Source organism: Carassius gibelio, chromosome A22 (genome assembly GCF_023724105.1).
Source record: "Carassius gibelio isolate Cgi1373 ecotype wild population from Czech Republic chromosome A22, carGib1.2-hapl.c, whole genome shotgun sequence".
NCBI lineage: Eukaryota > Metazoa > Chordata > Actinopteri > Cypriniformes > Cyprinidae > Carassius > Carassius gibelio.
In genome coordinates this window covers 4,727,435-4,751,337 of record NC_068392.1, presented here as the reverse complement: position 1 = coordinate 4,751,337, position 23,903 = coordinate 4,727,435, and the positions used below count along the sequence as shown (strand labels likewise).

At 39.1% G+C, this 23,903-nt stretch overlaps 1 protein-coding gene across 4 annotated transcripts in view; it reads left to right on the top strand.

Moving 5' to 3' along the window:
• The window catches only part of LOC127942846 (acid-sensing ion channel 1B), a 130,055-nt gene that overhangs the window by 73,885 nt on the left and 32,267 nt on the right, over positions 1 to 23,903 (top strand). The window contains exon 1 of one of the 4 annotated variants that reach the window (XM_052538839.1): positions 11,605 to 11,621. The exons of 1 other annotated variant lie outside the window; for it this stretch is intronic. Coding sequence is in view for 2 of the 3 variants with exons in the window: in XM_052538837.1 (XP_052394797.1) it covers positions 18,291 to 18,950 (660 nt within the window). In the remaining variant the exon portion in view is untranslated. Of the gene's footprint in view, positions 1 to 11,604; positions 11,622 to 18,270; positions 18,951 to 23,903 lie in introns of those variants that run through there. 2 more of the 4 variants (XM_052538837.1, XM_052538836.1) reach the window with 2 other exon arrangements.

Sequence of the window (23,903 nt, the reverse complement as noted above, 5' to 3'; positions counted from 1 at the left end):
GCATACCGGCGCTTGCATAATGAGCTCTGACAGCAGCAGGAGCACAGCGGTCGGCTCCGGGAGCTTCTCAGAGCCCCACCAATGCAACGTTCCACTCACAGTGAGACGAGCCATGACAGGAAAGATGGAGAAAGTGAGAGAAATGTCAGTTCTGTCAAGGGGACAAGCTGTTGGAGATGCTCAGGCATGGAGTACACACACACACACACTTTCCTCCAAGCTCCCCTGTAGCAATGGCCACATGCTGCACCCAGCTGCCTGATCTCCAGCATTCCTCGCTCTCCTGCAGCCATCAGGACGTCTTCCCAAACACTAACTAAAATCAGCTCACACACATATCGCACGTAACCTTCAATAAGAGCTTGTTCCTTAACGGTATCTTACTTCGGTAACACATAATGAGGTCTCGGGTGCATAAACACACACTCGCACACATGGTGTATCTGGAATCTAACAGACACTCATGTTCATGTTTGCTCATGGACGGTGTAAATATACTGCTTGGCTTATTGTTAAGTTAAAGGAATAATTAACCTACCAACAAAATATCTGTATGGCTTACGTTCTTCTGTGAAAACAAATGATGATGTTAAGACCCTGCTCTTTTCCATATTATAAACTATAGACTATTTTGTGATATTTTACTGTGCTTTTTCACAGTTTTTATCTGGGTTATTATAGTTTTAACACAATTTTTTTATTTACTGTTTAATTGTGTTTATATTTATTTACTATTTTGTTTTTAATTTGCCTTCTCAATTTAGTTTGTTACTCGACTTTTTTTCCAGGTTTTATATATATATATATATATATATATATATATATATATATATAAATTATAATGTAGTAATTTATTGTAATCTAATGGAATAATCTAATGGCATTTTCTTGTTTATTGGGTACAGGTTTTAAAAGTTTAGTTTTTTATTACACTATGCATAAATCTAAAATGAATTGGTAGTTTTTATTTTTAGTTAGTAGGAGTTACATTAGGTCTTACATTTTTGTCTGTAACACATAAAATTATAGTAAAACTTCAGATGAGTTTGATGAATATATCTTAATGGGTTGCTGTTATAATTTTTTTTTATTATTTTTATAATGGTCTTTTTTTTGTCATTTTTGTTGCCCATTCATTTTAAGAGCATCTTGTCCATTTTAAATGTATTTTTGTGTTTCATGGATGACAGTCAGTCACACACATTTGCAATAAAACCGTGTGAAGTAAACAATAAAATAACTTGTAACGTATTTTGGTGTGAACTGCTCCTTTAAGAGTATGTGAGGTGTTGAAAGAATGAGGCCGAATGATCGAAATGTTCTGTGGACTACACTCGGCTGATTAAGATGATGAGCACTTCACGCACAGGTTCAGCACACTGCACCTGCTCTCACTGCCCGGTCATGTGATCACAGCTGCTGATGAGGTCATAACGCACAAGATCCCACCTGAGCCAAGGAAAGCCTTAGATGTTATTTAAAGCGCTTGCTCAGTGTCTCTCACTTCTTTCATGTGTTACTTCTAAACTTCATCCCTACAGATTCCACCTTTCACTTGTTATTTCATGTCTGATGTTCTTACTCCTACCAAACACGTTCTTGGCAGTAGCCCACCGAGGTATGTCCCAATTTTGAACCATCATGGGGATGTATTGTCTACCACCTGAGCAGATACCCGGCCCTCCGGTTGTCCCCTGGTAGCCCGATTGGTCCCCAGAGTCCTGCAAGTGTCAGAAAAAAAAGGGTGAATTGGATGAATGTGGCGTTTCGATGGAAAAGAAAGCATTATTGGTGCAGAAGGTGGACTCAGAGGACGTTCTCTGACTCGCTGTCCTGACAAACGCAATTTTGGATTTCACAGTGGCCTTATTCCCTCGAGTGTTTAGGGCATTGGAAGTGCGACGTGTTGTGGGAGCTGGAAGTGCACACGCTTTCCTTTGAGACCCCCTGCTTTACCTCCCTGACGAGCCATCTGTTTGGCAAAAATACTTTTCTTGAGCTGCAGATGCTGCCAGCTTCCTGGCCCCACTCCCCCCCAACACCACCGTTGTCCTGCTGAAACTTTGCTTCTGTAATGCACCGTCTCCGCAAGGCTGCACACGCAAATGAGTTGTGAAATCATCCTAACAAGACTTGACGGTAAAGGTAATGAATTCTTCCATCCGGTTCGCCATGCGATCACCCTGCACCACGTTCTTGTTTGCATAGCCTCCACCCACGGCGGGCCCAAGCCCCTTTAGTTCAGGCCAAACGCTGCCTTACAGTCCGACCAGCATGTGAATGAACTTTGCAAGAGTCTTTCACCATAGATCATGTTTGATTCCTCATGGTCTGCTTTCCAATCCAATTCCAAACTCTAAAATTAACCCGGATTGAATTTTTTTTTTTTTTTTTTTTATAAGAAAGAAGTAAGGCTTTGGCAGACAAATGAGCTTGTAGAAAACAGGCATCAGATTATATATATATATATATATATATTAGTGGTGGGTCGTTAACGTGCTGCGTTAACGCGAGACTCTTATCGGGCGATAAAAAAAATATCGCCGTTAATCTATTCTCAAAGTTGGGTTAGGAGCTGGGTCTATACTAAGCAAACTATGATGACTTTCACCTTGATATTTTATATAACCGACTCGCTGAGGACAGCCTAAAAAGATGCTCAGGACAGTTGATGCTGCTGTGCATCGTCACGAAAGCTTATCTTTCTCATGTGTAGTTAAGCTGTATCGCTTGTCGATTTAAACATTAAAGCATCCAAAAACTAGACGCGGAAAAGCTGAACAGAGTAGCGCATGTCGTTAGGTTCGCACGAGAGAGAGAGAGCCGCGTATCACGGACATCGACACTGAACTGAGCTCTCTTCTGCGAAGTTCACCTCGAAGTTCCTCCTGCACCCGAACAAATGCAAATCACAGTTTGAACAAACAAAAAGATGTGAAAGAACCCAATTCAAAACCACGGTGTTCTGGTGTTCAGGGCTCGTGCAGAGAAAGGCGTCTCAAAACACTAGAACATCGAATTTGCTTATTTTTGCTCTTGTGCCGACAAATACATACAAAATATGTCAAAATATCCACCTTGGAAATTATGCTCGAAAAAACTGTCAGTTATTTCTTAAGTGAAAGTAAACAGTTGAGGGAAAAAATGGGATGTGTATTATATTGGATGCGTTTATCTTCTCTTAAAGTGACCGCGCCTAATTTAGCGAATGGCTGCTGTAATGTTAATCCAAGAAAATGAAAATCACTCACTGCTCTTGACTGCATTACTTTGTAGTTTTAACAGTCAAACCAAAAATTCATCAAAAATCAACGACCTTAAAATGTACATTTACTTAAAATATTTCAAGTATTTTTAAAAAGATGCTTCCCTTTTTGCAGTTTTTAAAATAATTTGGTGCTTACTTTTAATGTTTGAAACACCAGTTATTTAAAGACCTTTACAATGAAACTTTTTCCTCGTCCTTTTAAATGAAAGGTTGCTCATTTTCTTGCAAGTGTGTTGTTTCATATAGTCAGTGTTCGTCTTGATAATTTCCTGCAGATATCATCCGTTATCACCTTCTTTTCCTCTGTTTGTTTATTTGTTTCTGCTCGATAAGACATTATCCAGTTGCTCAGCTTCCGTTATCAGAACATCATTTTGCATTCTGCCCCTCTGAAACACCAAATTTCAAAGGACACATGAATGTTTCTTTTTCTCGTGCACCTTGTTGGGACCCAGCGGAAACATCTGTGTCTATGCCCTTCTGGTATACAAGGCCTTTCTTCACTCTTTGGAAAGAGCCTGAATTTGTGAAAAATAAGTACTGTGGCCTTATTCTGGGTTTATTGGCGATGATAGCATGTATTCTTTACGTCTAATTCTAATCTTTATCTTAAATGTAATTACCACTTACACAAAGTTGCGTGCCTCATTTAGCATTTACTGACAAGTGTGTCACACAAAACGTATAAACTACTTAAGGTTCTTTAATGGTGTTTCTTTTTTTTCTTTTTCTTTTTTATGGTTTTTTGCAATTAGACTTTACTGTTATTTTCTCCAGATTTTGTGGAGTTTTTAGAAATTTGTAGCGTTTTTAATCATTAGTATGGTGTTTTTTCCTTGTCATTTGTTAGTTGTTTTTTTCTTTAGTATTTTTTGTAATGTATTTTATTATCAATAGGTTTTTTATTTTTGTTTTTGTCATTTTCTAGTTTTTTCTTTCTTTCTCTTTCACCTCACAATGCAGAGTTATTCTCAGATTGTTAGCAAGCGTGGTAAAGCACTGCACGCCATCAACACATCTCTAAATTGAACCCGCTGTCCATCCCGACCCATCCCTGCTGAATTTTTAACAGTAATAGTATATATTTTGGGCACGTTACACATCCCATCTGAATACTCCTGAAGGAGGCGATCAATTCAGTACAGTTATGAATTCTAAAGCAGCTGAAAGGTGTAAGGACACAAATATGTTTACTGATGGCTTCATTGGGGCCCGAGAGGAACCATATCAGCACAGGAGGAGAGATTTAATGGCTGTGTAATATCACCCACTCATACAAAACATGCAGCAGATGCAAAAAAACATTTTCTTTTTTCTTTCCGTGTGCTGGCAACAGCTTAAGGAACATCGGCTGAAAGACACGCGCTCTCACATTCAGACACGCTATCCAATCAAAGAGAAATTTGGCAGGTTGAGGTGAACATAGACATCTGCCTTCAAATCATTTCTCACTTGGGCGTCCCAGAGGCGGTGTCTCGTTCTCCAGTGGTCCAGACGCGAGTGTGAAGTTAAATTGACTTAAAGGTAAAAGTTGATTTTCCATAGATTTGAAGAATTGGAGATGTCAGGCTCGGATAAGCCCAAACATTCGAGCGACTCATTTTCCTGTTTTTCCTTACCTCGGGCCTGTCTGTTTACGCCGATAAGACTCCATTCTCCTCAATCTGGCGGGGGGATCTCCATCAAAACCACTGGGGGAACTGTATTGATGGTTGGGAGAGATTATGGATGCGGCCGCTCTGCTGAACTGACACGTCGTTTTGTACCCAGGGGCCTCTGGTTCGCCGCTCGATGTTTTGTTTTGGATCTGAAAGCAGGGATAAGAAATACACCGTTGCAGCTGGAGTATGTTGTTTTGTCTTTCTTTGAAGATTGAGTTACGATTCAGAGAAACAGAAACTCGAGTCCAGAGAGACACTTGAACTCGGGGGCCCAAGAAACGGTCAGTTTTGTTGAGACAGCTGGGGATAATTTCCTGCAGATATCATCTGTTTCTTTTTGTGTTGTTTATTCGTTTCTGCTCTAGGACATTATGCAGCTGTTCAGTTATCAATGCCTTCATTCTTCTTTTTGCCCCCCTGTAGAAATATGAAATTCCCTTGGAAACATGAGGTAATGTTTGTAGTTCTCAATTATTAACATCAAACTCTTATTAGACGCAGCGGAAACATTCGTGTTCATCCTGGTCCAGGACCTCTTCACTCTGTGACCAAAACCTGAACGTTTGACCTCAGATCAGGCCATACAGCTGTAAGACAGACAAAAGTCACAAAGTATTGTGAGTTCATAGGCCATGATATTAATTTTTTAAAGCTGTTTTTAATAACTCATCTACAGCAAATTGTTACAAAATTCAAGTCAAGTGACCTATATTTAAAAAGCACTTTAAACAATTCAGATTGTGTCAAGATCAAGACATGCAGGAACTAGGGTGCACAATTCAAATAGGCTAACTGTTCCTTTCAATGTCGTTTGTCATTTTACAGATAGTGTCACAAACAGTTTATATTGTAAATAATATCTATCATGATGCCATTTTTTTAATAAGTTGTGCATATCGTGTTCCTGTAGCTCAATTGGTAGAGCACTGCGCTATCAAGCGCAAGGTTGGGGGTTCGATTCCCCGGGAACACATGATAGGTAAAAATTGATAGCCTGAATGCACTGTAAGTCGCTTTGGATAAAAGCGTCTGCTAAATGCATAAATTGAATTTAAATTTAATTTAATATCAAGATGTGCATAGCATCGATCTGTCTTCCGTCTCGTTTTGATTTGCAGTACAACCACTCACATAAAGAAGACTTTGCTAATTGTCCGGTCATCAGCTGCGCTTTGAAAGGAAATAGAAATCGTTTGGATGCTATCAGTTGCTTGTCACTTAAAGTTCAATACATTGAAAAACGTTGATGTGAAAGGACCTTTAGAAGAAGCTTAGCTTTTTTTTTTGTGGACAGTTGTGTCCATGACAGTCCCAACCAAATGGCTCCAGACTGCATTAGCTAATTGTTGGCTTGATGGGATGAGTGCACTTTTTAGGGGACCATTTTAAACCATTAAAATAATACACTAATAAACCACTATATAAGAATAGGGTTAAATTAGGATAATTCTGCATGTCCCTGTGGATCTGAAGAGTAGTAAGGGTTCGTCTTTGCCGTTAAAGATGCTAATTGCCTGCCGTTACCTCCAACGGGAATCTGCGGCTAGCAGTGGCACAACACAGTTTGTTTTTCACACATTTCCCCTCATAGCTTCCCCTGAATTTATTTCCGGGCTCCTTCGCCAGCCGTGGGTGATTTATGTGTTTATGACCATTACTGACGTTGAGTAATCCATTTAGGGTTTTTTTCTGCTCTTTCCCTCCTGGCAGCATCCCGTCGCTCCCTGAGGAATATCAATTACCCGCTTCCTTTTAACTCCTGCATTTCTGCAGTCCTCACAGAGGAATGACCGAGACAGACAGACGTCAGCACTGACACAAAAGTATCCGTTTTTAGCCAGGAAAATTAAACGCCAAATATTTGCTATATTGATTATTAGCAAGTATATTATATTAAATATGATACTTTTTTTTTTGGTAAATCGCTAATTTTATCGGCGTTAATTGTAGTGTGGTCACATTAGATGCAAAAAATTGCATTGCTGGATTTTTGGACTTAATAAGACAATAAATACCTTTGTAAATATTACCTCAAAGTAATGGCGAATGCGCCATGAGTGTGTTATGCTGGGTACATTTGTGTTAAACTTAGATTCAGCAACTGCCATGAATCAAGTGAAATGTGGTTTGCGCAGTGTGTTTCATGCTATTTGTGCGAGAAAACAAGATACATTAGCACTCGTAGGCTTAGCAATATTTAAACATCATAATCGGACCCTCATCTGTTTTGGTGCTATATTAGATAATTAAAAAATTAAACATGTACTGCTGAGTTTATGGACTTAAGCAGCCTTAATAAATAGGCAGTGTCTCAAAATAACAGCTAATTGGCCACAAGTGTCTTGCGTTTAGTATCTTTGCCTTAAACTTTACATTAAAGATTCATAATGGAAAGCGACATTTTATCTTATCTGTGTATGAAAACAGGATGTATTGTTGTCATTGGCTTAGTATACCAATATTTAAAATATAATATTGTAATCAGACCGTTAACTCATTGTTAGATGATTTCAAGTCAGTGCATGATCTTTCAATGAGTGGAATGGGTAATTTGTTAAAAAAGTGAACAACTTCTTACCTGAGCAGGAAGGTTTTGGGATGTCAGCTGTGTTTAGGCCGAGGGGCGATGCCACGGTCGTGCCGCATCTCTGCTAAATTGGGAATGGCAGCAAAACATGACTCCGCTTGGATCTGTCAGCGGATCTCCCCGGGACATGGTTTAATGACTGGCGTATGTTTATGGCAGTGCTGCTCTATGCTCGCTTTCTGACGGGGGTTGCTTACCTTTAGCATTTCATCAGCCACTTTACGTACGTTCATATAAGGTGGCCTAATGGTTAGAGAGTCAGACTTGTAACCCGAAGGTTGTGGGTTTGAGTCTCAGGTCCAGCAGGAATTTATTAAGGACTGTGTGTGTGCACTTGGCCACACTTGACTTCACTACAGGGAGAGAAAGGTTGCTAGATAGCTATATTGTTCTTAATTATATACCACTACTGATTAGATATTACTATTTTATATACACTCAGGATCCTGAGAAAGTAAGTTTTGAATTGATTTTCCTCCGTGAACTGATGTTTTCTAAAGCTAGCTCACATCTCTGCTAATCTCTTCTTATTAACAGACTGTTGTATGGCTGGCTGTTGACTGACAGCTCAAACACTTTATGTGCTGTAGGCCTCTGAAAGACTGAACGAACTCGTCCAGATTCAGTCAGTGGTGAGATATTCAGGAGTCCATCCAAATTCTACTAATTACCAGTTTTGCAGTTGATTGAATCATTTACGGGGCAGCATGATTGTTTCCACTGTTCAACTCTTGTGTGTTTCTGGATGTTTTGGCAGCAAAGACAGAGAGCTGAATAATTCTGTTCTCTAAAGAGTCATTTGTTTTTTTTTTCTGATTATGGGGAATCATAATTGTTCGGTTTTGTTCATTACAACTGCGCTGCTAGTTCAGTCCCAGACAGAGTCATAATAAAGGCACACGTCTACAGGGACGAGAGGAGTGGGTGGAAGTCATAATTGCTGAAATCCATCACACACTTTCATCCCGTGCTATTTATTCGAGGTGTTTTTACTGGGGGTACAAAATTGAGCAACAATTTAATGTGATTTTTGTATAACTGAATATTATTGAACAAGTGAATCATTTCTGTCTGTATGATTGAATCGATTCAGAACAAATTGATTCAGTGATTAATTTGCGATATCACTCAAGTTGTTGTAAATGTTTCATAGTCCAATGGCAAAAGATGTGTGACCAGTCTTAAGTCGCTGGGGTATATTTTTAGCAATAGCCAAAAAAAAACTGTATGGGTCAAAATTATCAATAAAAACTATCTTTTATGCCAAAAATCATTAGGATATTAAGTAAAAATAATGTTCCATGAAGATATTTTGCAAATCTCCTACTGTAAATATAGTAAAACTTAATTTTTAAGTAATAATATGCATTGTTAAGATTCATTTGGACAACTTCTAAAGCTATTTTCTCAGTATTGTGTTTTTTTTGCTCCCTCAGATTCCAGATTTTCAATTAGTTGTATCTCGACCAAATATTGTCAGATCTTAAAAAAAAAGCGTATTTATTCAGCTTTCAGATAATGTATACATCTCAATAAAATAAAATAAAAAATGACACTTAAGACTGGGTTTTTGGTCCATAGTCACATATACACTTAATTATGTATATTAAAATTATATATTTCATTTTTAGCTATTTTGTCAGCCGTAATATGTTAATAGGCCATAAGAGCTCATAAGCTCACATGATCATACAAGCTTGCTGATTATATGCGTTACATTGTTTGTCTTGTAATGTACAGCTGTGTCGTACAGGTCTGACCTGAGCTACACTAATGTGAGTATTTCCAGTGTGTTCCGCTTTCCTCTGTGAGCACCTTGTGATGAGAATTGATCAGCTTCAAAGACCCCGGTGGAGAAAAGGAGGGTAAAGTTGTCTGAGAAGAATTTGATTATCGGCTGTAAAAATGTGTGTGCAATGACAGATTTTAATGGCGTGAGACTTGCATGTGGAGGCCAGATGGCCAGCACTGCGGGACAGATTAGATTGCGTGCACTGGTATGCTAAAATGAGTTCAAGTGAGCCACCATTTATGACTAATTCAGAAATATTATGTTTTGTAAACTTTAGTGAAGTGACATGTGGCCAAGTATGGTGACCCATACTCGGAATTTGTGCTCTTCATTTAACCCATTCAAAGTGCACACACACACACACAGTAGTCAACACACCCCTGGAGCAATGGGCAGATGTAGTAATGTGGTGCTCAGGAAGCAGTTGGGGGTTCGGTTCTTGCTCAATGGTTTCCAATGTACATATACAGGAATCTTGGTTGTTTGCTGTGTTTATGTATTCTGGGTGGCCGTCTGTGGTTGCGTTGTGGTTGATTGGGTATTCTGGGTGGTTGTAATGGGCTTCTGGGTGGTTTATTCTGTTTTATATTCCAGGTCGCTGGTTGCTGGGATGTTCTAGATGATTTCTGGGCATTTTGGGGTGGTTTCTACTGCTTCTACTGTTCTAGTTGGTTAATATGCTGTTGCTGATGTGTTCTGGGTGGTTTCTTGGGGAATTTGGGTGGTTTGTACTGTTCATATGGTATTCTGGCTGGCTGTAGGTATTTGCTATGCAGCTAATGGGGTGGTTGCAAGGGGATTCTGGTTGGTTTCTTCTGTGTTCATATGCTACTCTGAGTGACTGTAGGTGGTTGTTTTGCTGCTGATGGGGTGTTCTGGGTAGTTTCTTTGGTTTAGTATTCCGAGTGGCTATAGGTGGTTGCTGGGAAGTTCTGGGTGACTTTTTTTAGCATTTTTTGGGTAGTTTCTACAGTTTCTACAATGGCGGCTATAGTTGGTTACTATTCTGTTGTTTAGGTGTTCTGGATGGTTTATTGGGATTTTCTGGTGGTTTTGACTGTTTATAAGGACTCCTGGGTGGCTGTTAGGTGATTGGTATGTGGGTTGCTAAGCCGTTCTGGGTGGTTTGTTGCTAAGTGGACATTAGTAAACAAACTATGTCTATTTCGGGATGTAACCAAAGCAACAGATTTTAAATACAATTTTTACAATACAACTGTCTAATTCACACGGTCTATATCAGGGGTCTCCCAACTCAGTGCTGGAAGGGTCCTGAAGAGTTTAGCTCCAGCCCTAATTAAACACACCTGAACCAGCTAATCAAGGTTTTACTAAGCATGCTAGAAACTTCCATGCAGGTGTGTTGAGGCAAGTTGGAGCTAAACTCTACTGGACACCGGCCCTCCAGGACCAAGTTTGGAGACCCTTGTGCTATAGGGAGATTTCGTCGCAGTGTGTGTGAAACCAGAATGGGTTTCATTTACCACACAGATAAAATGCGCTCCGCATTCGGTCTGATGTCAGTAGGCGGAACACATTACCAAATGAGAGCAAATTAATTTGCTGCATGTGAATCGAGTCCCTTGGCCATTGTTCGCCGGGGTAAACCTAGCCGCTCTCGCTAATGTAGTTACCAGACTCTCACCTGAAACGCTTGTCATATTATGTGACAAGACAAATAGATTAGACTCCGACTGTCCCTGGAGCCGAGGGTTGACGGTCACAGAGGAGGCGGAGACAGCAGCAGAATACATAAACATCCAAACAGATGCAGCGTGTCCTGTACGGTCACGAAACACACAAAAGTTTTGGGTATGATTATTTTGGTCTGATCTAGGTGTCCCCGGACCGCAATTTCTACTGATATTGTTTATGCAATATGTGATATATATTTTTATTTTCTTTCAAAGCTTTTTCCTCGTAATATTATCATCCTATCATTGTAGCATTCATCTCTTTTTAAGTGCCATCTTATAGCTATCAGTCAACATTCAGCGCTTCCATGTGCTCCCTCGACTTCCCATGGAGCTGCAGACATTAGCGGCGCAGCTGAACGCTAGCAAACGACTTTGACAAACAGCCTTTCTGAAGCATGTGGCGCTGAGCAAATCTCCCAGAGAGATCCTCTCGCGCAGTCTCTTCCCTGAGCAGACATTTGCTTGTGGGGGAAATTCTCGTAGGCAAACACACCTCTGTCAGTGGGTATCTGACATGACAACAGGACATAATGGAGTCACACAGGACATAATCATAGTTTTGGCAGCCCCGTTGCTGAGTCGATGCGAAGGGGAAGAGGTGTAGCATTAACAACAGGTGCGGCAGCCTTCATTTAAAACTCTTGTGTCTGTGTGAATGTTGAGCTTCTGTTTTTGTTGGAATGGCTCTAGGTTTTTGTTTTGTCCATACAATGAAAGTCAATGGGGTCCAATCAATGTTATTTTGGACCCCATTGACTTTTATTGTGTGGACAAAAGCAGCAGTAGTTCTTTAAAAAAATCCTTTGTGTTTTGGAGAAGAAAAAGTAGGTCATACAGGTTTGGAATTACATGGGGATGAGTAAATGATGATAAACTTTTCTTTTTGGGATAATTATCCCTTTGAGTAAGTTTCAAATTATTAACGTCTACTCCTGATTGGCAAACTCATTATTGCATTTTGGATCTCCAATTTCTCCCAGGTGTCTGCTGTATTGTCATGTTAAAGCATCCAAAATGGCAGTAACATTGGTGTAAAGATGTGGTTTTCTGTGACTATTTTGATTGCAAAAAAAAAGATTTGTGTTCATTAAAAGACTTGAGGGACTGTTTAAGGGTGAACATTGCCATTTAAAATTAAATTATGACTGTTTTGGAGCAAGAAATGTTAAGTGGACTTCAAGGGAAAGATAAAATGCTACGAAAGTGTCAAATGTGTCCCCCTCAGCATGGATTTTAAAAAGTTGATTGGAATGAGACCATTCTGCTGATAAGAGTAAAATGAGGATAAACGCGAGAGCAAGACATTCAGGTGCAGCTTGGTTATCGTCTCTAGCGGATGAGATAACGGCCTTTTGAAAGCGTCCAGACTTTGGCATAATAACCATCTCCATCATTCTACCGTGTTAAATAGGCTTCATCCTCGTCCACACAGCCGAAGGCCAGCAGAAAGAAACTTTAAGCTGTGCTTAGCGAGGCTAATCGAACTAGCTCCTCTACAGCTCTGGCTGCCCTTCACAGAGTGCTTTGTGTCTAGTCCTTCTTGTATTTTCTCCTCAAGTCGCTACATGGGAACTTGCCCTTTTCTGATGCCCTATTGGAAATCATTGAGCATTATTTTAAGTTCATGACCTACTGTCTGTGTGGATCTGTGTACGTGTGTGCGTGCGCAAACAGTCGATAGCCGTGAGCTACTTTACGTTTGCGCTAGCATGAAGCCTTTGTGAACATGTTCTCTCACTATTTGTAGAAATGAACGCCACACAAAAGAGCAGAACCCTCTTGTGCTTCAAAAACACTTGGCCATCAAACACTACATGTTGCAAACACTAGTTGGCTGCCTCGCTGTCTGCTGTCCACACATGAAGCGCTAGTTAGCTGATTACCTAAAGCTAATTCGTTTGAAAAGCTAATGGCTCGTTTGCAGAGATCAATGTGTGAAATGCCTCTAGGAAAACTGGGATTCCCCTCTCTGGTCATTCTTGTTCCTGCTTTCATGTTTTTGTTCTCATGTTATTCCCAATAGTGTCTAATTAGCTACATGATATTTGAATTAGCCTTGTTTCTCGTTCACTGATACTGTATGTTGATTGTTATTTGAGTACAAAGACTCAAGTTATTTGAACTTCAAATTTTGGCAGAAGGTGAAATGAAGACAAAATGAATCATTAGCATAAAGACACAGTGTAAACACTGATATCTTGTCATATTGGGTGAAATAGATTGCATTTAAAAAAAAGTATTTTATTGAAATAAAAAGTGACTGGTATTACTCTCATTTTGTCCACTATTTTCTCAGCTCTTTGTTTTAATACATATTTTTATTTATTGCTTTTATGTTATTTATATTCCAATCAGATCAATGAAGTCAGTTTAGGGTTTAAGAAAAAAGTTCATCTGAACTTTTAGCTTTTAGCGCTAACAAAAAACGTTGGCAAACCAAATTTCCATCCATCAGTCTTGAGGTTTTAGCTTCTCTCATGAAACTCAACTCGAGCTAAAATCTGGATGTCTTGTACATTTGTACATTATCATGGAACACTTTAATGAAACCCTCATTTACTTTAAATCAAACAAAACCTCTGAGCAAGACGCCAACCCATCATCAGCTTTATTACCTCCAGCGTCACTGCATCTCTGCTCCAAACATTAGCGCTTGCTCGCCTGATAAGAAAGAGTCTTAATGGGGCTCCTCACATCAGGCCATTTATCTTGTCACTGAGTCTGTCATTACACACCATAAAAATTGTAAGTTCTCCATATTAGACAATCGGAAAGCTTTTAACAAATCCATTCTGTGCTTATATCTATTTGCTAAGTGAAATGCTGATTGAAAATTGTCATTATATCTAAATACAAGAAAGTATGTAATTGGGAATTTGTAAAAAGGATCTAATCTCAGGCCCCGTCCACACGGAGACGGAGCCTACCCCAATCCGATCTTTTTTTTCCTCGTCTCAAGAAATATCCGCGTCCACACAAAACCCCAAAATGATGTAGTATACATGCCAGACCAGTATGTGGCGCTGTAATTCTGCCACAGAGATACACTAAAAACAGAGAAGAAGACTTGGACTATGCTCGTAAACCTTGCGCGTGGTACACAAACGAACATGGAACAATACATTTATTAATCCGTGTTAATGTTAGTTAATAAAAAGACAATCGTTCAGTGTTTGTTCATGTATTTGTTGCTGTTACGTGACGTAGAAGTGTCTGACTAGGGGGGAGACGTGGGCTGATGACGTCATCGTTTCAGAAAATATACGGATTAGCCGTCCAGACGAAAACGCAAAGACGGCGTTTTCAAATGTATCCACTCTGGGACCCGGTTTCAAAAAATAGAGGTTTCACCTTGCGAAAACGCCTGATCCGTGTAGACGAAACGCCTATCCAATAAAAAAATTGTGCGTATTCACAGAAACGCGTCTCCGTGTGGACGGGGCCTCAAGCTGATTGTAATTATTGGTGTTTGCTAAATCAGATTTACACTTGGTGGACAATACAACAGGCTGAAAAATCCAACGACTTCCATTGAATGAGGAACCAGAGCCATAGTCTTTTCACACAAGACCACCTAAAAAAAACACTTAGAACAACACAAGTGCAACTACAAAGCAACCCCTTAGCAATGGCTTAAAACACCAGCGCAATTGGCTTGCAACCTCCCAGAACACTTTGTAACACTCACATCACAATAGCAATGGCTGGGCAACAACCTAGAACTGAATGGCAATGCTAAAATCCACTCAAAACTCTTCAGTGAATGCATAGCATCAATCTGCTAACAACCCAATTACAACAGTAACCACTTAGACATATGGGGCAAATCTCTCTGGATACCTGGATACCAGCTGGATTCTGGGTAGTGGAATGGTATTTCTGGTAATCCATCATGATTCTGTCGTATTTGTCAGCTGAAAATGTGCTCTTCAAAGACAGTGCTCACAAACACAGGCATTATTGATCTAGACGAGCGCACTGTTTATTCCAAATGTTTGTGAGCTCTTCAACAGCCGCTTGAGTTTGACAAATAGATCTTTAAACGCAGGCTATAATTTAACTGTTGAAAATGGCATCAGCGCTGTGGATCCTCCGGATCTCTGCCTTTAGAAATACGAGGAAGAAGATTCAAATGAATTTTTAAATTCCTAATTTGAATTTTAGCATTCGTAGACAAACAACAAATAAATTATACATGTTAGCAATATACCACATCAACTGTGTAGTGCGTGCAAGAAAATATAACAAATTAATGTTCTGATTCCAATAATCTTGCATCTGTCATAATCAAAACAGCATAATGTTATGAAGGTGAACCATTGATGAATGAGTCATGCTGTTTATTATTTCTATTTCAGTGTTTTCCAGCTCAGTAGAGTCATGCTTTGAGGCAGTTGAGCATTCAATCTTAGTGCATGGGTTCATATGAAGAACGTGCCGTGTGACTAAAACAACTCATTTAATGCAGTGCGGGACCCCCAAGACCCCACGGCAGCTGATTTAGTAATCATATCGTTTCTCTCGTCCCTTGTCTTCACTTGTTTGTGTTGGTGTTGTTTTTGCGGCGTGTAATAATGCCTCTTATGTCCTGTGGTGTTTCTGTAAATGCAGCGGACTGAGATCATATTTATTTATAAATGCGTTTTGTTTACAGTGATTATTCAGAGTGCTTTAGAGGAGCAATATGAAAAAAATAGAGAAGAAAAAATGTAAATAATAAATAAGAGATTATATAAGAAAAAAGGATTTAATGTAAAGATGAAAATATTAAGATATTATTGAAATATTTACTTTAAGAAACCATGACATTAAGTTAAAAACTATCCATTATCCAGTATCCATTATTTTAATATTTTAATATCTTTATACTTATGTATTCTTCATTCAGTTTTAAATTAGACTTTTGTTTTAGTTTATATGATTATAAAATATAGATTTTTTGCTTTAATATTTTAATCCATCTTTATAGAACATATTATTTATAAGAAATTTATTGTCATTTACTTAATATATAAATGTAATTAATATATATTTACATTTTATATATATACATATGTGAAATATTTAAGTACATTTTTACATTTTCATCCATCCATCCAATCCACCTTTATTAAATGTAAAAACACATTCTAATTTTATTTAATGTTCTTTTTAAATCAATGAATTAATTGCACTTTCATTTACAATTTTAAATGTCACTTGTTTTAATAAATATTTAAATTATACAATTATAAAATATATATATATATTCACATTTTACTTATATTCATTTTACTAATATTTTCCAATATTTCTTAATAGCATTTTATATATTACATTAATGGTATATAACATAAAATCTATAACATATTTTGTAGTCATAGTAAAATTATAAAATTTTCCATTTTAATTTAATATTGAAATCCATCTTTATAATATACTTTTAAAATATTATTAATTTGTCCTTTCACAATGTTTTAGACATTTGACTTAATATATAAGTAAGTTCTTGCAATTAACATCATTAAAAGGTAAATTACATAATAATATTTATCAATATGCTACAATTTCTCAAGGATAAGTCTGCAACATCCAACAGGTTCATCTTTCTCTTTGCGGTTCTTGTAATTCAGTGCTTGTTAATTCCTGCACTTGTGGTTTTGCCGGCTGGTTTCATGTTTTATTTTTTTTTTCTGGATCTGTGCCACTTGAGACCATCCGATTTCATTAATCAGTTTCTGTAAACATTTGCACCAGTTTCCTGGTGTTAAATAATGTGATTAGTGCCCAGTAGGCCAATTCAGATGTTAGCCACATAGTGGACGTCATTTTCTCACAGCAGTCATTGAATCATATTACATGTGTTTGTGTGTGTGTGTGGTGATGGGTCTTCATGTGTTTTCCCTCGCTTCCAGTATCCATGGTAACGACAGGTCTATCATCGCTGTCGGATGAGAGGGTCATTGAGTGGAAATGATGGACCATCTCCATGTGCTTCAAATGACATACCCACCCTGAAGGCACAGAGTCGCCACACGGCAGAATATCTACTGCCCCCTAGAGTCTGAAGACGACGTTACTTGCATTTGTACTAGGCGAAAACATGTGGATGACCACAAGAATGATAAACATAACAATAGTGATGCTTGACCTAGCAAATACAACTTGGCAAATAGCAAGAAAGTACCTGGAGAGAAATCATAAATTATTCACTTTTTTTTCCTTTTTTTTCAGTGTACTGTTTCTTTAAGTCACTCTTTGATCCCATACTTTCCCTCAAGAATCAAGAGAGATTGAATGGAGCGTAGAGAAACCAAACCGTGTTGAGAATTCATCTTCACTGGCAACTTCAGGCAATCAGGCCGATTGCATTTTCAAGAGATGTGGGTCGACACGGGAAAAGTGTTTGGCAGGAGCTCGGGATACTTCACAGGCTGAGCTCTGCTGCCATCTGTCGGATGCTGTTTGCATTTGGCAGCTTTTGTAAGGTGACTGTATGGCTTTTGGCTTTTATTGGAGATCGGTCTAAAACAATGTCCAATTCTGCAACGGTCACTTTACAAGTGCATTTAAATGGATTAATGACTATCCAATGTTGAAGCTTTGATCATTGGGTTTCTCATGTTAGATGCTGTTCATAATTTAAAGTATTTAAGCAAAGCTTTCATCTGCAGTTAGATATTTGCGTCTGTGTGCTTTAAGTCTGGAATCGCTTCACTTCTGAGCCACAGCCACACACATGCTCGCATGTTGATATCTTGGCTTTGCTTGAAACTCTGGAGTGTTTATTCATTATGCATTCGGCATGTCCTGTTTATCAAGGCATAATGGCTGCTGTGCCTTTTATCATCTAGTTAAACATCCAATGCATTTGGATTCATGGAGTAGATATTGTGTAATAGAAATGAGCCGGATTATTATCCTAAGTGCTTAAATGCGCAGTGAAAGGTGATCTGGTGCTGACATCAGATGCAGGTTGCACTGGGACTATTCCTTTTCAGAGGGAGGGAGTTTGGGGCCAGGAAGTGCATAACATCCCAACTGCGCCATTCCTCTTTAGATGACCCGTTGTGAAGGGAGAGACGGATTCCTGGCGATGTCAAAGCGCTGGACATAATTTCTGAAGAGATCATTGTCGGTTTTCCATCTCTAGTGACCGGAAGATCAAGTCTGGATTGGCTTATCCGGGGTCAAAGAATCTCTCCTGGGTTTTTTGGACGTAGGACATCCAGAATATTTCAAATATTGAGGCGTAATCCAGTCGGTGTTCTTTTTTTCACTATTGACTGGTTTTTGATTTAACATCATGGTACGAATCACATGCACCCTGTCCTTCAGCACCGATGATGAGCCAGTTGGCCGCTCGCGCCAAGGAAGCTTCGATGACCAATACAAGCGCGTGGTGTGGTCAAGAGATGGCGAACACGGCAAGTACCAGGAAGAGGGCGACGATCCGGACACATGTGATGGGACGGAAGATGAAGAAGTGCCCGACATCAGCCTCGCCACGTTTTTTGACGGCTGCTCCCTCCACGGTGCCAACCACGTCTTTGTGGACAAGAAGTTCAGTGTCCGCCGGGGCTTGTGGACGGTGGTCTTTCTACTGGCGATCTCTATGTTCCTCATGCAGGTGGTGGACCGTGTCATCTACTACCTGCAGTATGACTACATCACCTTGCTGGACGAGCGCAATGCCAAGAACATGACGTTCCCCGCCATCACCTTCTGCAACTACAACTCGTTCCGACGCTCGCAGCTGAGCTACAGCGACCTGCTCTTCATGGGGCCAATGTTGGGATACGAGGACAACATGGCTCCGGGAATCCCGTTGGCGCCGGAGCCCGACAGGCAAGGCTCTCGCTTCAGACTCGACGAGTTCTTCAATCGCACCCGTCACCGCATGGACGATATGCTGCTAGAGTGCAAGTTCTCTGGGAATGAGTGCGGGCCTGAACACTGGAGAGAGGTAGGACTCGGGAGCAAGCAGGAGTCGAGTTTTAGCCCTGTGGCGCTCAATCCATTCTCAGCGTGTTATTGTGAGGGCGGCTGACTTTATTTGCAAGAAGATAAATGGACTCGGCGCACTTGAGGCGTCAGAGAAGATGAATAGGTGTTCTCACTGTATCTAACAGGAATCAGAAGCCATTTATTCTTTGTGTTCAGTGTTGCAAATGAAAACAGCATTTCAGACCCCCATTATTACCCTTTGACTACTCGTGATTGATAATTATACGGTGTTGCTTGCTTTAGTGTTTAGCGCATTGGCCTGCTTCGAGGCCACTTGAGGGATCGTATCTCTCTAGACTTGCGGCTGAAGTTTTGACTTTGTCGAAATTGGTCTCCGGCAAGTGTTTGCATAGATTGGTTTTAATGCAATGGCTGCATTATATATTTTACTGTATGGAGGTCCATTGCAGTGGGATCAGCTTGTCAACAAAGCTTTTGCAAACCGCTGATATAAGACGCTAGTTTTCTGTGCAGAGTATCACTCCAGTGTTCTTCCCCCAAGAGCAGGTCTGAGTTCGCAGCGAATCCCTTTGCGCTGATGAAAAGATGCCCGTCTGTCTGTGAAACAGGCATTTTGTTTGTCATTGTTGCTGATCTCAAGGTTTCAAGCCCGCGAGTCTCCTGTGAGTCGAGCTCTTATTGAGCTGAGTGAATTATGTGGTGTTTCGCTGTAAAGGCCAAGGATATATCTGGTAACTGAAGAATCAGTTTAGAGCACTTAAGTATATTTAGCCTCCTGCCTGGTAAGTGCATATGGGGTTTTAAACACCCCTGGCTGTGCTCTTGATAATGGATGTTTATTATCTGATGCCTCCGATGGGATGTATTATCAGTTTATAATCTGCCGTATGCACACAAACAAAGCATCCGATGACCATAAATGCCGCATTATTCAATCCACACTTAGTGGTTTAACCATCAGTTGATATCAGCTAGCAGAGTCAGTCAATGCTAATCTCCACCTGGCCATAAGTGCTCATCTGCTAATCATTCTTGCGACGCTAAGATTGTGAGTTCACTTTGTGTGAGTCTCCATCGATTGACAGATATTTGGAGGAGTGCTGGAGCGGGTCGATAGGAGGCGGGCCTGTGTCAGGCAGACGGGCAGCTCATCTTTCCGTCCCGGGGCAGAATTCGAGTCCAACTTCCTCCAGCTCCATCAGACAGGGATCTTTTTTCACTAGCTCGCGTTTCGCTCTTCTGCACGCCCAGCCATGCGGTCAGCTAACTATTGTTAGATCATTGAGTCGGTTATGACTATATTTCAATATTTCTGCATTATTGCTCATACTTACCCTGAATCGTTTGTGTTCAAGACATGAATGATACCTAGAATGGCTAATAATCATAGCATTTTTTGCCAAAGAATCAGTGTTATCTATATATTTTTGCCAAAGAATCATTGTTATCTAAACGATTGAGTTCAGTGCAGTTAATTATAGATGTAGAATCAATAATTGGCTTGCCGTTTAAAACTAAAGACAAGGGTGTGCAGAATACTATACTTTTAATCTATATCTGATGCTGTATTTGGTATCTTAGAAGTGCGTGCTAGTGTTTAATTTGACCTTGACTGTATAATCTCAACGTGATCTTCATGGTTTATTGGAGGATCGGCGCTGATGACAGCAGCTCATCTAATATTAACAAGGCCAGAAAACACATTTCTTAACAGTTTCTCTCCGGCCCTGGCTCATTACCTTCAGAAATGCTGACGCAGCGCTCTGTGAAACGCTAATTCATTTCAAGAGCATTTAACGATGATGACCGCGATCACACTGAAAGGTTTCTGGGTTTGGCTGAACGCTTTGTTGGTGTGTATGTGTAGACTTTTGATCGATTTAAAAAATGTATATAATCAAATTAACTGTGATTTCCAGATTGACTAATTGAATTTCATTGACTGCTATACATTAATATTTCATTTTAAATAATAACAAGCCTTCAAATGAAGAAAATAAACACCCAGTTGAAAAATATTGAATGCATGTATGTTCTTGAATGTCCCCATGTGTTGTGTCGATGTGGTGTTTAGGGTGGTTTCCAGGGTGCTGTTCTGATATTCGGGTGTTATTGGTGCTTGCCAGGTGTGGGAGAAGTGACCTACCAAAGTTTTATGTTTAGGATTACTGTGTGCTCAAATCCACTTATGTGAGCAACAGTGATAGCGATGCTTTGGTAAACAGCACTAATGACGGAGAGAGCTGCAAGTGGCTTTTGTCTGTAATTGTACAGTTTAATGATCACGAGTCTCATTTGATGTGTATAAGTTTTCACTAGAGGGCATCAGAACACTGAGAATAACACTGTTCACAGTCCGTTGAGTGCTGAACTTCATCACAACGAAGCATGCAGAGGCACAAAAGGAAGAATCCAGTGAATTTGTTTTATGAATATAAGCCCAATAAAACGGATTGAAAGCAGCACATTGGCTCAAGGCCGCCACAGAAAAACCACTTTGTTATGGAGATTGAGTCAACATGAAATGACTCTATTTACTTTTTAATATTGTTTCTGCCCTGGTCTATTTTTGTATGTAAATGAAAAACATGTTTGTTATAAAAACGTGCTGTAATTTGTAATATTATAACTCTATGAAACAACATTTTCAACGTTATTTTAACTTTATATATATGTTTAGCTCATGTCTAGTACATCATGCAAGCTTAATATAAATATTTATATTTTTACATCAAATATGTCACGATCCAATCAATTCCTCCTGATTATATCCAGTAACACCCACATTTTATTTTTTACTAAATATCCTGATACGTCCGAAAATACGTTTCCCAACGCCATTTCTTGTTGTCTTTATTGAGACAAACAGACAATGAAGACTTTCTCTGTACCGCTCAGTGGTTTATAGATGATTTCGCTCCTTTCAGGTGGTATTGTCACAAGATATTTGAAAGTTCACGAGCAACCGAATGTGGTTGAGATGAGCCGAGCTGGCATACAGTCAGTCTGCATGAAGTATCTTTCTGTAAGTTTCCTGCCCACGCTTTTCTTGTTCAGAATAGTGCTGCGATGAATGCACCTCGGCTCTGTTTACCGCGGTAAAGCCGGAGGTGTGCGGATGAACTCCATCGCCAGTGGCAACGCATTGAGAGCGCATCATTGTATTCTCAGGGTCTTCGATCAGATCTTAGAAAACTAGTAAGTATTCATCTCTCAGTGATGGCCCTCCCACGCCACGGAGAGCTTTGATTTACTGCATGTTTTCATACCTGTCTGAGGAGAGCAGGGATGCCGGATGACTTACTTCAGTGATGGATGTGCCGTATTATCTCCAAGACAGTCGCCAATTAACCTACACACAGCCTGCTATGACGTCCTTCCTGGGTTTGTAAGTGTGTGAGAGATAATATAATATATCAGAGGATTCCAGCTGTTTGTAAGAGATCTAATTCATATCCATATCTCAATTAAATGTTCATAAGTGATTATTAGTCATTTAAGGCAAGACAACAAAAGAGGTGAAAAGGGAGACAAATTGTACATTTTATTTATATATATATATATATTTTTTTTTTTTTTTTTTTTTTTTTTTTTTTCAGTCGATTAATCACAGTTTATCGCAACTGTTTTAATATTATAATTAGCACTGTCAAATGATTAATCACGATTAATCGCATCCAGAATATGTTTCTGTTTACTTTATAAACATACACGTTATACATACATATTTTATAAATATATATAAAAACACACATATTCAGTATATATTTAAAAAATATTTACATGTATATATTTATATACATATAATATATATTATATATCGAATATAAACAACTCATTTTTCTTAAATATAAACATTTATGTGTGTGTTTATAGATGCATAATAAAAATACACAGTACATGAATATATTTTTGAATATTTGAAAGGTCATAGAAAATATAGCCGGAAAAGAATGGCCTTGTTTTAGGAAAATATATCAGGAATAATACATTAACAACCCTACCGTAAAAAAAAACAAACAAATACAGATGGGAATAAAACTGTAAAGGTCAGTGTATGAAAGTGCTACAAAAAAAAAAAGAGACACCTTTAAAGATATGTATTATAATTTAAATAAACACGTGAATTATTATTTGGATAGTTTCCTTCCACTAGAGTGAAAGACGAAAAGTCGAAAAGCAAAATAGCCCAAAATCTTAAAATTGTCTGTAGTGTCTTGCTTTAATGGAATTCGAGTGCTGTCTGAGGTGTTAAAAATATGGGCCAAAATATTGAAAAGCAAAAAATGAAAAGAGAAATTGGGTAAAGAGTGTGTTTATTGTATATGAAATCCACAAATGCAAACGGAAACAATTTAATAAAATAAATAATCCCAAGTGACTATTTTGGCTGTTTTTTCTTTAGCCTGACAGACGACATGTTGTGGGAGCAAAATAGGCAAAAATCTCAAAATGGACCAGAACAACACTGGCTTTATCTTTAGTGTATAGCTTTGCAATCTGAGTGCTATCTGTGATGTTAAAGTACGGGCCAAAATATTGAAAAGAAAAAACTGGGCTCTAAAAATGAAAAGAAAAAATGGGGTAAAGAGGGTGAAAAATAAATGGATAATGGCTCTAATTAGGAGGAACGTGATGCAATGGCCCGACCGGACATTGAAATGTGCCAATAAGCACTAATCACAGCTAATTGGCTCTTAATGTTTTCATCTATCATATTGAGTAAAGAATATCCAGCAGCTGTCTGTAAAGGTTGCAGATATGAAAGATTTCATGTTTTCTAAACTCACCTTTAAAGCGATTCACACTTGGCCGAGTTCAGCTGCTCCCAACTGAGATCGATAAACTCAGATCTGCAACTCAGATCACTCGTGGAGAGCCAGAGAGGCTTGAATTGTAGTGATTTTAGGTGTCTGATTGTATGTTTATGCTCAGAGAAGCATGTCTTCGG